The sequence below is a fragment of the Neocloeon triangulifer genome, unplaced genomic scaffold (genome assembly GCF_031216515.1).
Source record: "Neocloeon triangulifer isolate White Clay Creek 2 clone unplaced genomic scaffold, ASM3121651v1 ptg000001l, whole genome shotgun sequence".
NCBI classification, from domain to species: Eukaryota; Metazoa; Arthropoda; class Insecta; order Ephemeroptera; family Baetidae; genus Neocloeon; species Neocloeon triangulifer.
The window spans coordinates 7,411,233-7,432,310 of NW_026775544.1; the positions used below are offsets into that span (position 1 = coordinate 7,411,233).

At 38.4% G+C, this 21,078-nt stretch overlaps 4 protein-coding genes across 5 annotated transcripts in view; 2 read left to right on the forward strand and 2 right to left on the reverse strand.

Annotated features, from left to right (window-relative positions):
* The first annotated feature begins 80 nt into the window (after positions 1 to 80).
* LOC132194416 (cuticle protein 19-like) lies at positions 81 to 1,211 on the forward strand. Its single transcript, XM_059615674.1, has 3 exons — positions 81 to 225; positions 324 to 620; positions 852 to 1,211. The coding sequence occupies exons 1-3, from the start codon at positions 217 to 219 to the stop codon at positions 1,080 to 1,082; spliced, it is 537 nt and encodes a 178-aa protein (XP_059471657.1). The 5' UTR covers positions 81 to 216; the 3' UTR covers positions 1,083 to 1,211.
* Positions 1,212 to 1,622: 411 nt separating this feature from the next.
* LOC132193017 (uncharacterized) lies at positions 1,623 to 4,297 on the reverse strand. Its single transcript, XM_059613319.1, has 4 exons — positions 4,142 to 4,297; positions 3,681 to 3,893; positions 2,344 to 2,486; positions 1,623 to 2,048 (listed from the first exon to the last, which is right to left on the reverse strand). The coding sequence occupies exons 1-4, from the start codon at positions 4,217 to 4,219 to the stop codon at positions 1,976 to 1,978; spliced, it is 507 nt and encodes a 168-aa protein (XP_059469302.1). The 5' UTR covers positions 4,220 to 4,297; the 3' UTR covers positions 1,623 to 1,975.
* A 530-nt stretch (positions 4,298 to 4,827) lies between these two features.
* On the reverse strand, positions 4,828 to 10,559 carry LOC132193446 (nuclear pore complex protein Nup160 homolog). Its single transcript, XM_059614129.1, has 18 exons — positions 10,426 to 10,559; positions 10,173 to 10,325; positions 10,005 to 10,110; positions 9,526 to 9,836; positions 9,294 to 9,464; positions 9,020 to 9,241; positions 8,795 to 8,970; positions 8,471 to 8,740; positions 8,238 to 8,410; positions 7,798 to 8,185; positions 7,167 to 7,741; positions 6,708 to 7,113; positions 6,252 to 6,648; positions 5,832 to 6,197; positions 5,574 to 5,774; positions 5,354 to 5,520; positions 5,052 to 5,294; positions 4,828 to 4,998 (listed from the first exon to the last, which is right to left on the reverse strand). Exons 2-18 carry the CDS (start codon positions 10,255 to 10,257, stop codon positions 4,894 to 4,896), a joined length of 4,362 nt encoding a protein of 1,453 aa, XP_059470112.1. The 5' UTR covers positions 10,258 to 10,325; positions 10,426 to 10,559; the 3' UTR covers positions 4,828 to 4,893.
* Positions 10,560 to 10,640: 81 nt separating this feature from the next.
* LOC132193453 (glutamate receptor ionotropic, NMDA 3A-like) overlaps positions 10,641 to 21,078 on the forward strand; it is a 33,824-nt gene continuing 23,386 nt past the window's right edge. For both annotated transcript variants that reach the window (XM_059614143.1, XM_059614152.1), the window contains exon 1: positions 10,641 to 10,796. The gene's annotated coding sequence lies outside the window, so the exon portion shown is untranslated. The remainder of the gene's footprint in view (positions 10,797 to 21,078) is intronic.

Sequence of the window (21,078 nt, forward strand, 5' to 3'; positions counted from 1 at the left end):
ATTAAGCGACAAAACGTATTGTACTGACCTTGCTGGTCTCTTTTTGAGCTGCGTTTTCCTGAATTTGCAAAGGGAAGAGCTGCCCCACCTTTCAATTATTGTGTCCAGTTGCGCGACATTTGCATGTTTGCATATTGGTCAACGTTTTGATATAAATACGAGAAGATTCGCACAAAAGACCAATCTCTTGTTTGAGCTCACTTGAACTAGACCATCATGCTTCAGGTGCGGTTTTTATTGTTAATAATTATTTGTTTCAATAATTTTAATTTTAATAATTTTTCAAAATTCAATATTTAAATTACATTTTAATAATTTTCTAGATCATTTTCCTGTGTGGCTTTATTGCTCTGAGCCATGCTGGCGTTGTGCCGTCAACTTTGCAATATCAATATCCTGTCGGCTTGGCCTACGATCACGGCGCGCTGACCCCAGGTTATGGTTATGGTGATCAGTACTACGCACATCACCAACATCAACCACTGATCCAAACGCCTGTGATTCTGCCCGCTCACTCCCATCAATACCACCAACAGGTTTCCACTAACCCTTTATACACCACAGCAACTTATCCTGTCGTCAGCAACCACCACCCGGTTGCCCCTGTGGTTGATTATTATGTAAGTGCATTTTAATTTAATTTCCATATAATAACAAACTGTATTTTGTTTTATTCAACATTTCTTTCTTTTTTATTAATTACTAATTTTCTCTTATTTTTGACACTGGGAAAATTAAAAAATAAATATCAATTCATTATAATATTATTATTTTTTTCCATCCAATATTATTATACAATATTTTAAATATTAATTAATTTCCTTAATTTCGTTTTTTTTTTTTTTTTTTAGTCGCGTCCCTCTTATAGCTTTGGCTATGGCGTTAACGATCCCCACACCGGTGACCAGAAAAACCAGTGGGAAATTCGCGATGGTGATGTCGTAAAGGGCGAGTACAGCCTTGTGGAGCCCGATGGTTCAGTGCGCACTGTCAGCTACACCGCTGATGCTATTAATGGTTTCAATGCAGTGGTGAAGAAATCTGGAAAAAGTGTGCACCCAACACCTGTTCTTGTTCAGTAAATTAGTTCAACAGAATGAGCTTAAATGAAGTATTAAACTGAAAAAAATACGCGGTTTTAGACGAGTGGGCCAAAGTTTTTGTACACACAGAGAGAAAGAAATAAATACAAATTTAAAAAAACTTTCAATGATAAATTCCTGTCGTTTTTAATGAGTCGCCTTTATTTCCCCTTTAATTATTTGTACTATAACCACCTTAAAATCAAAATACCTAAAATAAATTACAATTTTGGACAAATACTTTTAAAACTTTTAGGAGAAATCCGAGAAATGAAATAAATGAGCAACGCGGATCTTCCTCTCAATTATTAAGCACACAGTAAATTAATTTATTTTTAACAATTGCAAATTTTAATATTTGCCAATTGCTGTTAATAATACAATTTTATTAAAGTCCTGTTTTGAAATTTATTAACGTAACAATGGACAAAATTTCATAGTTTGTCTTTAGTTTATAACCAGTTTAACTTAAATAAAAAAGTAGAATAATTACTGTAAATTTATTAGTTTGTGGGATTGTTTTGAAGATAAAACATAATATAATATTTTGAGGTGCATCACTTTATTTAATATTATTTACAGACACGACATTTTTTCGTTTTAAATCATTTTAATGTGTTGTGTTAATAAATAGCTATTATATAAAAATAATTCTTAACAATGGATACATATCATGATTGGTTTTGATGATATTGGAAGTAATTTGTTAAAAATTGATCATGCATAATGATGGATAATTCAATAAGAATTTGTCCCAGGCCAAGTGCTAACAAGAACTCAAGACCTAGGTGGAAAAGGGTGACATCTAGCCCAGCAATCAGTGCCATATTCTTGTACGTGTCTAGCGAGACCGGCAGCCCCAAAGCTGTGAGGGCTCCCATCATTTCTCGCATTCAAACGTGCACCACCTCGAGGTTCTTCTGGGGTTTAGGGAAGTACGGGTTCTTTGCCGGGTCCAAGTTCAGGCTGAAAAATCAAATGGGACATTGTTTAAATTTAAAAAAAAAATAATAGATGCAGAATTAACAGAATTTATAATAATTATATCAAGAAAAAATTTTTAGAGTTTACAATTGCAATAAAAGTATAATATGCAAGAAATTTGAAACAATAATCATATATGAGGTAATCATATATACAAGGTCAGGCATTCACCTATTTGTAAAATTTAATTTTTCAAAAGAAAAATTAAGAGAAGTGAATTATTAGTGCTTGCAAATGAGAGTAGGAAAATTGATTAATAAGAAAAACTAGTATCCACCTGTAGAGAGTGATGGAGCTGGGGCAGTCGACATTGTACCACCAGTCGCAGGCAAACTCCTTCTGGTTGAACAGAGTACCATTGGGGCAGAGGAAAGCGGCGCCTTGTCGACCTTCGCGGCCGTCATGGCAAACGTGGTACGCCTAAAAACAAAACGCAAACACATAATTGGTCCACAAGCGCTAACATTGCCTTCAAAATTACACATTCCGCCAAATTAAACAGCCCACCTCTTTGGGGGGAATTTAATGAACTTTGATGCACGCGTCGCGTTACGCAAGCAAATGTATGTACATACATTATATGTATATGTATAGTGGGTCGAGTACAGTACAAAGTTGGTGGATAACTAAATAAATTAATTAAATACCATCTTTTTCCTAATAAATATATTATACATTCCCTTTTTAAAATTAAAACAAGAAAATTCTATTTAATTTTGAAATTAACATAATTATAAAAAGGCTATCGTTCATTTAACAATATATTATAATTATTGAAATTCAATTTTAAAATAACGCATTTTATTTCTTTTGCTACTATTAACAATTTTTTTGAGGACTAAATTTTCAAACGCCTTTTATTAAGTGAGTGACCGCTATATTTCGCAATCAAAGAGCGCGCGCGCACTTAAAATTTAATTTACTCACAAGCTGCATGTGGTTTCGCAACCATCGTGATTCAGATTCAGATCCAGGTGAGCTGGAGCCCGAGGCTGTATTACTATCACTGCACTCGCTACCTTATTGACGGCTGGATATACAGACAGTTGAAAGCCCGTAAAAAATTTAATTATTATCACCTGTGTGTAAAGGCCGCGCGCGCTTTACTTGATTTGCACGTGACACAAAATAAACTTGATATAATCGCAGAAAAAGAAAGGCAGTTCAGAAAAGCAAAATGCTTTTACGAGATATAAAGCAGCCATACGATTTATTCCCAAGGCGCTGTGTCTCGCACACCGTGAAGGTTTTGGCTTTACTTTCACTGAATAAAATACTAGACGCGCGTTCCCACGAGTGTTTTATAGCTCGGCTCGCGCGTCGCTGTGAAATATATAATATTTTAATTACTGCAACCAATTCAGTGACCACAATATTATATGTAAAAGAGCGTATGCATGTATTTTTATTCACTTAAAGTAACGGCATTTTAGAAATAATCAATTGTATTAAAATTCTTTTGTAAATTTGTTTTCATTTTTCACGAGCTTTTTTTGGCTGCAGGCGAGAATTGAACCCACAAATATTTTTCTGCAAAATATAACATGAAATTTCTCATAAGAAATCTGGATTATTTTTTAGGCTTTAGATGCGTAATGAGCGTTATTAACAGACCTGGCATCCAGTTTCAACGTTGGCGTACATCCCGGGGTGTGCGGGAACAGTACTGCAATCAAAGTGCGTGGGCGGCACGGAGCGGAACAACGGGTAGTCCACGCCAGGCACACCAGGGATCTTGGTCAGGTCCTGCTCCTCGCGGTCACGGCGCTTTTGGACGATGGCCAAAGGGGCGACGGCCACCACACCTCGACGGGCGCGATCCTTTTTCTACAATTAATACAGGCATTTTTTTTTTTTATCAATATCTATATCATGGAAAAATATATTGATTTGAATTTGAAATTTTTAATGACCTAAAAATCGATAGTTTAAAAACATAATAATGTAATAAATGTTTCTATATTTTCTAGCCATCCTTTTTCACATGCATAATAATGATAATTTAAAAAAATGTTAAATTAAGAATATTACTGATAAAAATTTTAAATGAATTTAAAATTATAATGCATACTGACCACGACTTTAGCTTCATTGTTGTGCGCCAAGTAGACGGCAACAAGGAGAGCAGCAAGTAAGATAGCACGGCTCGCCATAGCTGTGCAGAGCTTGTGCCTTGTTGCAGACAAGATACAGACTACCAATTTCCCCGCCTAACAGATCTCTTGAAAAAAGCACTTTCTCTAAAACCGCCACGCCGACCCCATTCGTTCACTCTCTTCTGATGTATGAACTCGCTCAACTCAATTTTAATTGGGTGATATGCCATGAAAGGTACTGTGGTTGCTTTGTAACAATTGAATTGTTTCTATTACCTAAGTTATAAACCGAAAGTTTGCAATTTGATAATGGTTATACTTCCTCATGACTTGCAATTTGTTAAGGAGTGAATCATCGTCTTGATTTACTTCAAATAAAAAGTTTTCAATTGTTTATAAGCAGACAAGAAATTTACATGCGTAATTTTGTTACATTAAATTTTATATTTCATTTTCATCAGTCACTCTGCTTATATAGTATGAAAGAGATGTAGTTTGATGCCTTTGAATTTTAACAAAACTTATCAATTTTAAAATACTGAAGAAAATGAACACTTTATTTAAAATTCATGGAAAATTGAACAGTATAAACAGTACTAAAAAAAGTATAATGAATTTTTCTTGGAGAAAATGTTAATATTTTTTGATATTTCAATTAAACCAGCTTATTAAAAAGTTGAATTTTATTTCTAATCAAAGAAGCCTGAAATATAATTAAATAAAACTCATCATCACTTAGTTTTAGCAGTTTTCTTAGTGCTGATCTTCATTCCTTCGGTCATTCTTTTTGCCTTGCCTATGTACTTGCTTTGTAAATCCTTTAGATCCTCAAACAGCTAAAAAAAAAAACGAATAATCGGGTATTATTGAAAGGTATGCTATAAATTACTTGAGAAAAGGGTGCTCCAAGTTTGTCTTGTTCGACGGCTGCTTCGAGTTCTTTCAAAGCCCATTGAAGTAAGTTGTGGGGGAGCCAGACTGAGGCATTTTTTTCGTGCAATCCGCGGCCCATTCCAAATTCCTTAGAACCATGACCCATACCAGCATTGTAGAGCTCACAACTTAGTTGACCAGCCTCCTCTAAACGTCCTGCCATCAGCAAGACCCTCAGGAGTTCAGCAGCCTTACGGTTCTAACATTTAAAATATTATCTAAGCAGGTGTATCAACAAATGATTTTTCTTGGTAATACCTTGTAGGAATCAATCAGCCATTGTGGCAGAAATGCTTCAACTTTGATAAGTCTGACAACGATAGCCTTGTGCAACTCAGTCTGTCTACCAACTTCGTGATGTTTTAAACACTTCTGAAGATATTTCCAAGCAACACTGCTAACTGAGCCATCTCCGCAGGCAACATCTGCAGATTATTTTATTATCCAGAAATAATGACAAGTAAATCTCAAATTTTACCTGATGTATAGTTATATCCTAACCAACTCGAGTTGGCTTCATTTTCGTCATCTCGAGTGACGGAAACGCATTTCCCTGCAATGGCTTCCAAAATGCTACCTTTTGGCAATTCGTGAAGGCTTGAAAGACGTAGTGCCAAATCAAAGAAGCTCTGGCTGTACAAAACAACAACCAACTGCTCAACAGACAAATGCGCGACAGCTGAAAGATAAATATTTGTTTAGATTGCTCAAAGGAATATTCAACAAATTTGTATACCTGAAACCCGACTGTTGGCTGCCTCTGGTCCAACTAATTCCATCTTAGCCAGCAGCACCTCACTGTCCTTCCTCATCTGCCAGAGCTCGACAATTTCCATTTTCTTTTTTACATCCACTGGCAATATTTCTTCACCATCATAATTTCGTTTAGGACTCTGGTTTGGTGGCTCATAATCGCTGAATACCGAACTAAGCGCTGCATTCCGAATTGCCCACTGAGGCTTGAGCACCCATTGATATTCTTTAGGCACCAAGCAGAGCTCGTTGATGGCAGTTTGCAGACAGCGCACTTGTTGCTTGAGACTTGCAAGGCCGTTGACCTCCCTGCTGAGACGATACGCTTGCTCATACTTAATCGAAGCAGCTGTATTTACAAATAAAATTTGGTGAATGAATTAATGGAGAATTTAACTTATACCTTTTCTGTAGTTGCGGTGTTTTACATGTAAAGCGTGGAGAACAGTATAAAAATCAGCAGCAAGCAGGTCCTGTGATCTAGCTTTAATCAGCATCACATCTTCTGCGACAGTAAGCAAAGAATCTGAATAGCTGAATGAGATCAGTTGGTAAAGCTTTCTGTGCTGGACAAGAGAGTTGATCAGCTGGCGCAATGAATCTTGTCTTCTTGAGGGGTCTGGATTGCAATGCATGGCTTCGAACGCTTCAGCATGGCGGCCGATTCTCAGCAGGTGGTGAAATTTTATGGAATGAAGAGTAGCCATCTCAGTGTCATATATATCAGCTCCCCTTATCGCCTGATCTACTACTCGCAGGACACAGTCAGAGTGGTCCAGTTGGTCAAACAACTTGATGACCTAGAAATTGAAATATAATTGAATTTTACGCATTAAATTATCATAAATCAAAGTATGACCTTCAAGTAGTAGAGAACAAGTCTGTGTTCGGCTGTGGGCTCCAGTTCGTCTTCGTAGTTAGGCTGAGCTAAATGATTTGCCAAAAAGCTTTCGTTATTGACTCCTTTGGCAGCAACCAAAAAGTGGTCGCAAGCTTTTTCAGCCTCTCCCATGTCAAGCAGGACAGAGCCAAGAATAAACTCTCGCGAGTGGACGTTGCCATCACACCAGGTTTTCAACAGGTGGACATACTGCTCTACCAGCAAGTATTGGCATGAAGTAAGCAGAAACTCTGGGAATACAAAAAGATAGCTTGACGGCCACATAAGTTTGCCAACAATGGTCATGAAGGGCAGGAGAGAGGTGTGCCACTGGCTCAGCAAGTCCAACTCTGTGCTCTGTTGAGCCATCAAATTGTGAACATATCTGCAAAAGAAGGTTACAATAATTTGAAATTCAATTTGTCTTGAATCATTTACCTGGCTGATTTGGATGTCAAAAACAAAGACAGTAAAGTATGTGATCGGTGGCCTCTAAGAGCAAGGTGTGCTGCATCGGCCCCTTCAACTTTGTCTCGCATACTTAGAATATTGAGCTGCTGCATGCTAGCATCAAGCATTGTAGGTACAACAGGCCCACAGGGTGCCAGAGCAACCCAATTCAGAATGTAATAGCATCGGAGAAGCTGGCAGACAGCCGGAATGAGTCGACTGCGCAGTCTCTCAGCCAGAGCACTGTTGACGTCCACTTTTGGGAATATAGTAACAAAATGCTTCTTCAGGCACTGGAGAAGGAAAAGAAGATTGCGCAGAACATTGAACCGGCCACTACAGGTTTGGTGCAAGGCCTCAGCCACAACGTTGCAACCGAGTTGGCTGCTAAAGAGGTATGACATATTGTCGAGCTCTTTTTTGGGCAGGTCGTCGCCTTCGATATCCATTTCGGTGGCCGTGTTGTGGTCGAGCGAGTAGAACGTGAGCAAGTGTACAACTTCGTCCAACATGCTGGGCACAATTCCGGCGAGAAGTTTGTTTGCTGAGCGGCGTGAGAAATACTATAATTTTAAATCCAAAATTACCATAGAGAAAAAGCTACCCAAAATTTATTTACCTCACTATCATACCCCTCAACCAAGCTGGCGACTAAAGTTTTAGGATCTTCTTGATAATGGATCGCAAGGTCAAAATTATCTTTCATTTCCTGTGGAAGATGCTTGTCCATTCTGTGCAGAGCTTGGAAGAATGTAACCATTTCTGGAGTGCAAACATTTTTAGGTCTAGTAACTGGACTGAATGCTGCAAGGTCAGCAATGCCAGGTCCTATTGTCCAGAGGTGATCCAACTCGTCTATTGGTCGAAACAGGGAAAACTGGGCCTTGCAGACAATTCCAATTGGATTGTTTGACAGGGGACCTGGAATCATGTCTGAGGCTGGAGCTGCCAAAAGAGCTACTGGTCTGGTGCCGGCCCAGTAGTATTGAATGCAGCAGGAATAAAACCTTAAAAATAAAATGTTTAGATTAATTCAATTTTGTGTTTGGTAATCATTACTTGGCCCAAGCGCCCCATGATATTTCCAAATACTCTTCATCAGTGATGTCTAGGTCAGAAATTTCATTCTTAATCTCATTCTCCACAACAACAGACACCCTCTCCTTCAGCACAGAGGCAGATACCTCTGGTAAATGTGTGGGCAATGAGCCTCCACTGGGTCGACGGTAAATCTAATTGATCAATAATTTGTTAAATTGACAGACTCTCAGAATTCAAAAACCAAATCTTACAGTTAGTGCTCTGTTAATGACGGATAGTGGAAACTTCCCTGGCTGGAAAATGTAGTTCAAATAAGCTTGCTTCGGATCAACGGTGCCCTGGGTGCTGGGGTCAAAGTTTCGGTCTGGCGGAGTCTCAGGTACAACTTGAGTCCAGTTTGTGCCATGAGAGTGAGTCACCTCGTCTCGCAGACGTCGATGACGTACAACAGTTTCTCCGTCTGGGTTTGACCACATTGCCCAAATTGACGAGCAACTAATCCAAAAGTCGACCAAATCATTCTGTTGAAAAACAAATTTTTTTAAGCCACATGCACAATTATTATTGAAACCTACATCCGGGCCAATATGATTGTCACTAACAGCAATGAGGCATTTGAGATCAAAGTATCCCTGTTCAGAAGCAGGTTTTACAATGAGAAATGCGTTCTTCCTAGTGAATGACAGGAAGATGCCAATGTGCAGATCATTTTCATCTCGGCCAACTGCCTTTCGAAGAGTGTGATTTTGTCCTGCAAGTAAATGTCAGTGGGATCATTTAAACAAAACTGTTCAACTGACGTCCTGGTTCAGGAACACCCTGCTGGGGCTTGGGCATGTTCAGCAAGTCTAAAAGGTTGGCTACCATTATGCATTCTTGTCGGTCACAAGACCACAATTTCAGCTTGCAGTCCTGAGTCAGTGTGAAGAGGTACGTGGCCAGTCCAAGAGTGTGCAAGACCAGAGATGTGACGCATTCTTCTTCAGCACCCTTTGATCGTAATAGGGGACCAGGGACAATACCTGAATTAATTGTTATTGAAACTCTGTAAGTTTAACCAGATCATGAGCATACCAGAGAACAATCTAGTCATGAGGGTTGTCTCTTTGATTTCAACCGCATTGACAGCACCACTGATGTAATCCATTCGAACGAGCAGGGTCGAACCAGAGTTGTACTGAAGTGCAAAAATAGCCTCATCATTGACGGCCAGGTAAGAAGCAGCTAGTTGAGGCAGAGCAGAATCTTTAAAAAAAAATTACAAATCATATAATGGATAGAAATTTTAAAATATTTTTTTTGCTACTTGGAGCCGAATGGTGGATAATGGACTGCTGCTGGACACAATTGACACTGGCCTCGACAAAGATTGAATCTTGCGGCTGTCGTAAGCTGAACGCCTGCAAACTTTTTGAGGTGATAGTGTCTGGATGAGAGAAAACTAGGCGGTGGACGCTCGATACTGTTGGCACAAGAACTTGCACAGAATTAGCCGACTCTTGGATGGAAACCCCTTCCAGAATCGGCGAGTCTTGGAATCGGAAGCGAACATGGTTGTTGACCAAATTGATATCCAGGCTGTGCTCGACTAGCTCCAGAACATCATGGCTGATTCGCCTGAAATAATTATTTTGTAATAGTCTTTTAATAAAATAATTATCCAAAGAAATAATGAAATGTAACTGTTGCAAATGAGTTTACTGAGAAAGCGAGCATTTCTCTAAATTAATACATTATAATTTAAAGTTACTGCATGTTGTAATATTTTAAAATAAATTATCAAACCAGTAAATAAATCTGTTCCTAGTGTATGGCAATGTGGTGTCTTTGTAGGTAAATCCACCGGCTCTTTCCGGCACTTTTATATCTTGCAGTGTACTTTGCGTGCCGCCTGTAAAGATTATTAAAAATACATAAACAATCTTCAATAAAATAATTATGAAGAAATCCAACCTGTGTTGATGGTTACTTCTTTCCATTTTTCCGGCAACGTCTGATCAGGTATGATTTCCCGAAAGCCAAAATCATAAGTTGACATGATGGAAGGAAATTTTTCATACACTCCCTTCTTGAATTACTTATTTGCTGTTTTTTGTGGCTTCAACTCTAGAATTCAAAGATACTTTTAGATTTTGCTACTTGATTTAATGTACGAGAATAAATCCACCCACGACAAGCTAAAATAATTAAAAAATAGACAATTAACCTTGTGCAAAGTTTGTGGAGGCAAAATCCAACGGCGTGTTTCCCTTGTTGTTGATGTACCGCTGCCATCTGGTGGTTGAACGGTGAAGCACCCCGCGATGCAGAGCAATGCAGAGTGCGCGGCTGCGGCGAACTTGCGAAGGGCATCGGGGCCGGCGATTGCCGGTTGCCGGCTTTGCCCGTTTGCCGCCCAGTGGCCCCAGTGCAGTGCGACGGTCGGAGCGAGGAGAGGTGGACCCACGAAAAGAAAAGGCTGGGAAAGCACTTCCTGTTCCTCTGGTGTGTTCATCGTTCTTTTGGGGAAAATACAATAGTCTTGCCACTCTACTTTTCATCATGCATTGCTTCAGCAAGAAGGACTGATTTGCAAAGGTTAGTTTTTAATTTTTATTTTATACAAAATATATAGAGTACATATCGGTACAAATTTTTCGTTAAAAACACTATTAGTTTAGTTATGCAAATCTGAGAAGTTTTTTTTTATCACTCTGTAACATCAATATAAAAATATACTAAAATTAATACAGGAAAATATGTAGCAATTATTTTTGTTATGCTTGAATGCAACCTTATCAAATGTCTTGAAAGAAACATCTTTCAATGCGAAATATACTTTTATCCATTACAGATAATATCTTAATTATCTTACAACCATATCAGATGCAGTTCATAATTATAAATTTATATACTGCAAATGCAATAACTATATTTATGTACATTGACATAACACTTCTGGATCAGGTTCCTTTTGTCTCCGAATTTAATCAATATCCATTGTTCACTAATAACAACTTCAATGTAAAGCGAGCAGATAATAAAAGAAAAGCATTAAGTGTCGCAGTACATAGATGTGAAAAGGCGGCTTTCATTCGAGCTACGGCAAATTGCTCTTGACGCGAATTTCTTGTTCCTGAACAAACAGGTGATGAATAAAAAGAGAAATCGGTAGTAGGGGTGAAATTTTTAAGCAATTTGACAAAATTTCAATTTTAAATTTTTTATGTGTGTATTGGAAAGTATAACTTCCTTTAATAAGTATCAATCAATTTTCTCTTAAAAATAATAAAAATACAATACACAATACCTGTGCTTGTTGAGTGTTGTGATTTCAAAATATAGGATCTCTGCATTTTTGAAACACCTTTCTGCCGTTTTGGTTGAGTGTACCATTCAAGAGCTCCATTATAAAATACTTAAAACTGACCTAGTTTTAAAAACAATAAAATGTATAATGGTCAGGGAGCCACTTTTGCACTTGACGCCATCTTTAGAAGTCTTATTTGTAAATTAATATTAAATATGATTTCATTATCCAAAAATAACGGTGGAAAAATGCTACTATTGCACTTTCCTCTTCAATACACACAATAAAAATGTGCCATGCAATAAAAAAAGTGACGATGGCCATTCTTGTTTACCCAGCATCTTTGCTAGCAAATATAAATCAACTGAAATCATCTGTTTTGGAAAAGGTGACGTCTTTCAGGTCGCCATGGCTACACAAGCACACGCAGCTGGTCCCTCTATCACAAGAAAAGTCCCCCAGATTGTAAAGAAACTCCGAAAGCCTAAAAAAGTAAAACTCCCAAGTAGTTAAATTTTCCCTTTAATTACATAAAAACATTTTCATGAAAAGCAAGGTAAAATGTGATCAAAGAAAAGAGGTAGAAAAACTAAAAATTCATGATAATTTTAACATCAACAGAGCTGCAGAAAATATATGTTATGTAAAATTCTTTGTGAGGAATTTTTAAGGCTAATTTTCTGAAAGACCTGGAGGAAAAAACTGCTCAATTTATTTATCATTACTCCGATTATACACAAATTTTTAATTCATATAGCAAGAATATCCAGAACGCAACTTGCTCGGTTTTCGGCTTCATTTGCATACGAAAACGCCGTCTTACGTGGTTCATCTTGAGGGCGGACGGATGATCCGCGTGCGAAATGCTCATCTGGCGCCGCTTCCGCCCTTTTCCGACGCTGCCGAACTAACTCGTTAGCCACCAAACGGCCCCTTAGCAAGCTGCCAAGGCGTGGTGTATGAACTTAAGCTACAGTTGCTTTATATTAATAATGCGTCAGGAAATCCGCCAAGGCCGAGCAACTCCATTTCCCACTTTCTCTCTTGGCTCAAAATGAAATGGACACCTGCTGCCAACATTTGATTACATGTCACACAACCCAGTGAGAAAAACAGGCCATTTCTCAACCCCGGCCTGGGCAAATAAGTTGTAAATATAGAGCCAGAGCAAATCAAATTATTTTTATTAAGGTTTCAATAATTACTTCATAGGAGGAAAATTGAAGTGCTTTTATTCATGAAATAAAAGCACTGATCCTAGGGAGAAAAATGCCTCATAATTTAAAACTAAAAGTGATTCCGATCTCTAGCATTAAAAAAAAAACGCTTCCATGGTGTCATAGCAGAAAATTTCATTTAAAACAAAATTGTGAATGAATTTCCTTCTTTAAAGTTTCTCTACATTTTCTAAAATGCATACAGTATAACTCTCAATTGAAGAGGAAATGATAAATTGGCGCTTGTTAGGAGTCTTGTTTCTCAACACGCACGCTTTGAAAAAGGTGTTTTTCTGCAGCTTGTTTTGATCCACTTGATTACACGGCGTGTTCACCGAATTAGAGGCCAAATTGGGTGCTTTACTCGCAAGCAAGCAAACACTGTAGGCACCGTGTTGGATTTGCGAGCCACTGGAATTACAGAGTTGTGTGTCTTTCGGCGCTCTCCATGCAAATGAACCTCGAGAGACGAAAATTAAATCCGAATCACGGTTGTCACGAGTTCTGCGCTGTGAGCGGTACACAGGGGTTGTCGACTCGGCGAAAATGTATAGCCTGCGAGAAAGTTGTCGACCGCGCAGCTTGGAAAAAATAAAATGAAAAACGGAGCTGTCAGCAACTGCAAAATAGAACATGCCGAGAAAATGAACCTCCATCCCTAAAATGTTAATTCTTTTATGAGTTATTTCTTGTTTCAAACGTTTTTGCAGCCATCTATGATAGTTATGGTAAACATTCATTTTTTATTAATTTCCCGCACAATGGTCTGTCAAACAATCTTATTTTTGGTTTATTTCAGGCGTTTTAAATATTCTTGCAGAATAGAATATTTATATTAAAAAACCCATTTATAATCAAAACAAAAAGCGGTCATTAGCTAAAAATATGAATTTGATCAGTTTTAAACCTCATAAAAATTTTGCTCTTGTAACTTTTCATCAAAATCGATTTTATTTTTTGGAGAACGTTTGCTTGGAGTAAATAATTTGATATAGTATTAAGTGTCCTCTCGCGGTTTTTTTTTTAATAAAAAATAAACGGTTCAATCAGATTAAGTCGCGGCATGCAACCCTAATTGTGGAGCAAGAAAAAAATAAATTACAAGAAAAAAACACTTAAATAATGTTTTTACCGTTTTCAAGTAAATCAAACAAAAATGAAACGATTCCCTTCTGTATATTTTTGTTCATGTGCGTTTAAAATTGAGTGTACCTTCTGGCAGATAATAGGTGCACACTTTCATATGCTGTGGTGGTTTATCGATTTGACCCGGTTGGATGGCGAAATTAAAAATGGCACAGCAATTATCATTGTTTCGTTTTTGCGCCCCCGGAGACGCGCCGACCGCGCAATGAATGAACAACACAAGATCATAATTTCCGGCCGCTTTCCGTGGCTGCCAAAATTCTGCAGCAGTCTCTGTAAATGTAAGCTCGTGTAGAAAAAGCAGCCCTCGGTCCGCCCGCCTAATTTTCCCAACTTTTGTCTCCGGCCGCTTTTTGTCTTAATTGTGTTGCTACCCACTTTGCTGACAGTTCAGTTTCTCTTTTCTCTTCCATCGTTGTGCAATTTTCGTGCTCGCCCTCTCAGATTCGCTTGTTTGGCGCAGTAATTAACTCGGTTGGCTCCTTTGCACGCCCCACTGCTCATCGAAACTTGCTATGGGTCACATTTTTTGTACGATTCTTGACTACTTATACGAGGGTCTCCAAGCTTTGTTTTTTCCAAAAAGCACTTAAATGGCTTACGTGTCTTGCTTTTGTTAATAAAATTACAGTTGAATGTTTAAGGAATGAGAAATAATACATTTTAAAAAATATGCTAAATTCTGATGTTTTTCATAACTTCTAAGCTTGCAAATTGCCTGACAATTTTTTTTGGTAATTTAAAAATTATTTAAACAAAAAGTATTTCATTAGCATTTTTTTTTTAAATATTGAACCTATTAAAATTAAATACTACTGATTGTGAGTCTTGCGCTTATAATAGTTTTTATTCTTTTTCAGAGGGTAATAAATTCATTTTTTATTTTGTAGTTTAAAGGAAATAGGATCGCGGCTGCTAAAAATTCAGCATCACTTGATACAGGCCGAATGGGAAAAAGTTGAACACTGCATAATTTTTCTTTGACACGTGAGAATTACAACGCTGCATATGAAGTTCTCTGTTGACCATAGCCCCGCATGGCCCTTTGACTCTTTTGTTTTTCAAAAAACTAGCAATCGCTGCTATGTGTTGGAGGTTTTCCAAACGCGTTTGGGAATGTTGATTGAAAAAATTAGGAGCAGCACGTTGGATCACTTTTCCGTTCTCGTAAAAGTTTTCCTTCTTTTCGGAGACGACGGTAAGAGAAGTTATGCAACCGGCGCTGCGCGTCTGATCGGCGGAGTGCCTGGTTTTGCTCGCCAGGCGCTCGCTCGGGAGATATTTTTCACCGACAAGAGCGCACGACAGTCGTCCGGAAAACCTTTGCGTCACACAAGTTCATTTTAGCTGCGCTTTTTCCACGTCTCTGTATTTCTGCCAGAAAAAGAGTGACTCGCGAGTGCGTTAGTTTATTATTCTCGCGTGAGAGGTTGTGCAAATTCCACTAACTGACAGAGTGAGGTGACTTCTGTTGTAGAGGCCTGAACTTGAAGCGTGAATTTTATAGTGAGATTTCTAGGCTGCTCCACTTAGTGTGAGGTTTTTATTATTGCAATGCATAACAATTAAATTTGTTGCTGCTTTAATTCTAACAAATTCTGTTCTAAATTATTTTAAAATGAATTTTATCGTTTTTTTTTTTAAATTATTACCATAAAACCTGTTATTGTCAAAGCATATTAAGCAAATGAAATAAGCTAAAATTTGCTTCTCTCAGGATTAAAATATATGAAATGATCAAATGAAAACTTTTGAAACAAAATAATTAATTAAATTTTTAGAAAAAAATAATTATATGATAAAAATTTTGCATTGACTGAGAACAAAGAAAAATAATAATATGATAAAGGGCTAAATACATGTTAATTTTTGATAATAATTGATGATTACCACGTCATAAATTTAAGCATAATTATAAAATTCAAAACTGGATTTCCTTGTTCTGCAATGCAATGACTTTTTTCGCAATCTCTACGTAAATTTTGAGGTCGAGACCATTGCTGTGCGGGAGACCGTCAGTGGCCGGAAAGGGTGAATAGCGAGATACGACGCCTTTGTCGATAACCTGCTGCCGGATTTAATTCCACTGCGAAAGCATGCGTCGGCTACCACATCGACAGAAGCTAAGTGCAAGATAAATCGGCCTGAATTTATTTGCACACCTCAGCTTATACATCGCACGCACGCTTTTCAAGAAGGAAATTTATTTGCGTCCAAACCGCCTGTGCCCAACACGAGAGAGAGAGAGAGAGAGAGAGGTCTTTTATCTATCGAAAAATCTGCCTGCTTTGAGGCCCAAGTTTGCCAACTCACTAGACTAATTGGCCATCAACCCGCCTATTCTGGGCAAACTTGAAAACCGCTAGTTTAAACGCAACTTGAGTCTAATCTGCGTCGTGTGGTTTTGATTCAGGGAATTGATTCCTTTTGAGTAACCACTGCTTAATCTCAACTATTCCCTCAGGTCAACATGTCAGCTTTAGTCATCCTCAATCCGCACGTTTAATTAATTACGTTAATTGCAATCATAAAAAAAATAAATCTCACTTTTTTAAAGAAAAACCAGATAATAACTTATCCGCTTTTGAAATATTATCTGGAATCGATTCTAACAAAATTTTTTTTTTACAAAAGTGCTACGGAGCTCCTGTAAAAAATTTAACTATGGAGATTAAATAGTACATAGATTTTTTCTGCTTTGTTTTTGTCTTGTCTATTATATTTTATTTTGAAGACAGATACAAAGTAAAAGAACGATAACAGAGTTTGACGACTCTTAAGAAGTGTCCATCCATTAACTTGTTCCTGATTGCAAAAACGATGTGACACTTTGTCTGGTTAATTCAGTAGCACAGAGATGAGCGTGCGAAGTGACTTCATCAACTGAAGCCCGAGCACCGTCTGAAGTGGGGCAAAAAGCAAGGCACGAATAACGTGTGCGACGAGAGTCGCTAAAGTGGCGCTATATTTAAAGCTCTCGACTCAAAGGGGCAACAAATCTCGCTCTCCTAATTGTGCTCGTTCAGCAGTGAGCAACACCGACACCATGTCTGCTGAGGAGCGAGTATGTGCTCAGCACTTTAAACTCGCTGCATGACTTCCAGCCGGCGCTTAATAATTAATTTTAACAAGAAGCAGTCCAGCGTGATTTTTCACATTTCCTGCCATAATTCAGGGAAATCATGGACGAAAAAGTAGAGCGATCCCAGTCAGAGCGATAAGACCACCGCTTTTGGCACGTGGAGGTGGCTCGTAGAGGAAAACTTTTTCTGCCCTTTCAGTGAGTTTGGCGCAGACTAGTTTTCGTCTCTGGTGATTTGTGGATCAGATTGTACATGATGTAGCGGACTGAGCGATTCTCTCTGGCAATAGCCGAGGTTTGTTTTTGCTGTCGCAAAGCGGTTTGTGGAAATCTTGCGTAAAATCAGTGGTTTTTGCTCGCCCATTTTTTTTCTTGGTCAGTTGCAATATTATTTTGGGGAATTAATTTATTTCGTGAAATTTTCCTTAAAAATTAAAACTCGGTACGTTTTGATAAGGGGTTTCAAAGTTATTTATGTGAAAGAGCGGAAAGAAGAAAGAAATTTTGAAGGTTTCTTTTCCAACGCGGCAATTTTTGCACTGCCTGACGCCAAAGTGAGACGAGCGTCTGCTGCTCCATTCATTAGACCGCGTTTTTCCCATGTTTTTGTTCGCGCCTTTGATGATCGCAAGCTGCGTCTGCTGAGACGAAAATTTCCTTCCCTTTTCCGTCAGCGCTGATTAAGAGTCGACGAGTAAGGAGGTCAAAAATATGAAAAATCACTGACGCTTAAACATATTCATATGCGGGTGGAATAAAAACCGACACGTAAAAAAACTTCGTTCGTAGCTCAACTGATACTAATTGTAAGTATCATTACTTATTTTAAAATAGCGGAGAAATTTCATGAATTATAATTTTTTCCTACGCAATTAATATTATGAAATGAAATTTTTTTAAACTGGTATTTTAGAAATACGAAAATTCTCAATTAATCTTATGCTTTAAGATTTTCCATTTTGTTAATTAAATAAAAATTCAATTTAATCCCGCAAATACTATCTATTAGATGCGAATTGAATGTTTACTGGCAGCAATTCCACCAGGAACCCTCAGGGGTTCTCAGACTTTGTTCAAAGAACTCCAGCATCGCCAGTTGTTTTTCACTGACCAAAGGTCGCGATTTCTTCAGCAGAGTACGACGTTGCTTGTTGGTCTTCAGTTCCATCATTTGCCTGACCAACTGCATGGAGGCCTCGGTGAAATCCTCGTTTTCTCCAACTGACTCCACCTGCAGCTCCTCCTGCTGCTCAGCTCCACACTCCATCGGCACCTCATATATAACGGGTGGCTTGATCGTGGAGTCCTCCGAATCAAGAAACACCGTGCTGTATTCTGTCGCTTCTGTTAAAACCAGTTTTTTTTTACATTAAAGTCGTTAAAGCTTAAAGTAGTAATAAAAGTGAGTTTTTTTTTAATTTTTAAAATTTGGGCTAAAATTTATCACATTATTTGGAGAAAATGTTACTATCACCTTGTGAATCAATAGTTGTTTCCTGCTCCTCGAGAAGAGTTTCTGCATCTTCCTCCGTCTCTTCAAGAGTTTCTTCCTCAGGTTCCTCGTGGACAACTCCCAGCAAATCCATTCGATGCTGAATAGCACTGATGGTGCTCTCGACTTTGTGCAACAGAAAGTGGCGCACCACCTCGGCTTCGCTGTCGTTGAAATACATTGGGATCATCATATTGGACACCAGATGCAGCATCGGCGTCATCTCCGCCTCGTTCAAGTCCAAAATGAACGCCCTCAGCATTGGGTTGTCCAAAGGGCTGCTCTCCTGTTGGGGTTTTGGTTGTTCCGTCTGCGGGCTCTCGGGCGCGGCAGGTGTCTCACTTTGTGGCACAGAATCGGAACTGGCCTCTGACGTAGCATTGCTGACGGAACGCGAGTAAACCTCGGAGTCGGTCCGTGAGCCGTCCTGAAGGGAGTTCGACCGCGAGTCTAAATACCAGGAAGTATTGTCCGCAAGATTGTTTTCTGTCGGTTCTATCATTATTTCAGGCTCCTCCTCCTGCTGTTGGCCAGACTCTCGCTGTCTCAGGTCGCGCTCTATCTCCTGATAACGGGCAAGCACCTCTCTGCTGGAAAGGTACTGCTGCACCTGCCGTGTTCTCCAAAACACGTGGCGCTGCGCAGGGGTGCTTGTGGCTGCACCACCCAGCGAAACTTGCGGTTGCTGTTGGGCCGTTTCGTATTCGTTTGAGAAATCGCCCTGAAAATGAAATTTTTGAAATAAACTTTAGTGGAATAAAAATTAAATTTACCTCCGCCTCTTGAGAATTTGCAGAAGTTTGGCCAAGCCAAGAAACGATCAGGGCAATCGTAGCCTGATCTGGATTTCGAAGAACGATGGCACGATTATTCATTCAAATCCAACAATAAACAATATCATGAGCCAGTTTCATTGTTGTCATAAGCTATAAGTATTACCAGAAGTAACAATGATGATTTTTTTACTCTGATTTTGAATATTGTTGCGTTTATTATCATTATTTATTATTTTTATTTTAAATATTTTTCTATTTTGAAAATTAAAGTATTTTTGTATTGTTGTTTATTTTTCCAATTGTCACACTCAAAGATAAAATTAATAATCATCAAATTTATTTAATTAAAGATGTATTAAAATAACATAAAATTATGTTTCACAGCTAGCGTAGGTAACTTTAAATGCGCATAATAAATAATAGGCATGCTTTTCATCCAACTACGCTCGCATCTTGCCGCATACTTGACCGTCATGCATGCTCACATTCGCAATCGATTTTACATAATTTGCGTTCTAGTTCTAGCGCATTGTGCCGCTGATTGTTAAGTATATCCCTCCATTCCATTATGCAAACGTATAACTTTAAGTTAAGGGCATTCTAATTTTTTGGGGCCAAAATTGCAATTAAATTAAAAAAGATAAAATTTTGTAGGTCGAATTTGAGTTGCAACAATTAAATAATTTACTATTTCTTGGCTATCTTTGTAATGAATTAGATTTAAAATTAGTTTTATAATTGTTTTTTTTCTTAATTATGCACATAGCTTTAATAACAGAGCAATGAAGTTTGCACTAGAACAAAAAAAAACACGTCATGAATAAGCAAGAAGCGTAAAGCCTGAAAATGGGCAGCCTCATTTTTATGTGTATAATAAGTCAAACACACGAAAGTGCGCACAAATTTCCCCTCCGGCCCGTTTTTGTTTTGGCAAAAAGCTTTTTCCACCCGCCTGCTCGCGTGTTCCTACTCTAGCTGTGCTGATATTAAATTCCAAACTTACGTTTGCAATGTGGCTGCTGTTTGCCTCTTTCAAAGGCTTTTGTGTAAATTCCAGTGCTCTGTACATGTTAGGCGCCGTTCACTTTTTAACTTGCTTGAAAAAGAAACCCATATATTTTCAATGGAGCGCGCCGAGTAAAACTTAATAAATGCACCACACGGTCGACTCTGACATTTTCATCTTGAGAATTTTTATAAGACTCTGTAGAGAAAGTGGCTTGAATTGAAGAGAGAAAGACCAATAAAAATTAGTGGAATCGCATGTTCTGCAGTAACTTTTTTTGCGCTTGGCAGTTTGGCCCCTGCAACAATAACGCATTGCGGCAAAATCAACATTCGCATCAAAACATAAAAAGACCCGCGTCTGTCGTCGATTTTTCCGCTGCGGCAGGGAGATTGAGGGACAAGACGATCTACTCCACCCACCTACCCCTCGCCCAAATTGTCCCCTCGCGGTGAATGAAAATGCAGGAGTGGAGATAGAGCTAATTTGGCTGGTGGACCGTGGTGGAGAGATCTCAGCCAACGACCCAGGCCGCAGGCGCTTTTTTAAACTCGACCTGAATTTGCATACGGCTCGTTTGTTGTAGCCGCGAGAAAAATACTCTCCGTGGGTTTTTAGGAGTGACTCAATTTGAGATTCTATTTAACGCTCTGACGCCTGCCACAAACTCACTTTTGCCAATTCTCATTTTCATTCCTACTAAATTTCTAGATTCATCACCATTACTTTTTGCAATTTCTCATTCGAAAATTAAGAGCTCAAAATCTCCATTTTTATTGAAACACTTCTTAGTTTTTATCCACGAAAATAAATTAATAATATGTGCTAGGCTATAGATAAAAAAAAGAAAG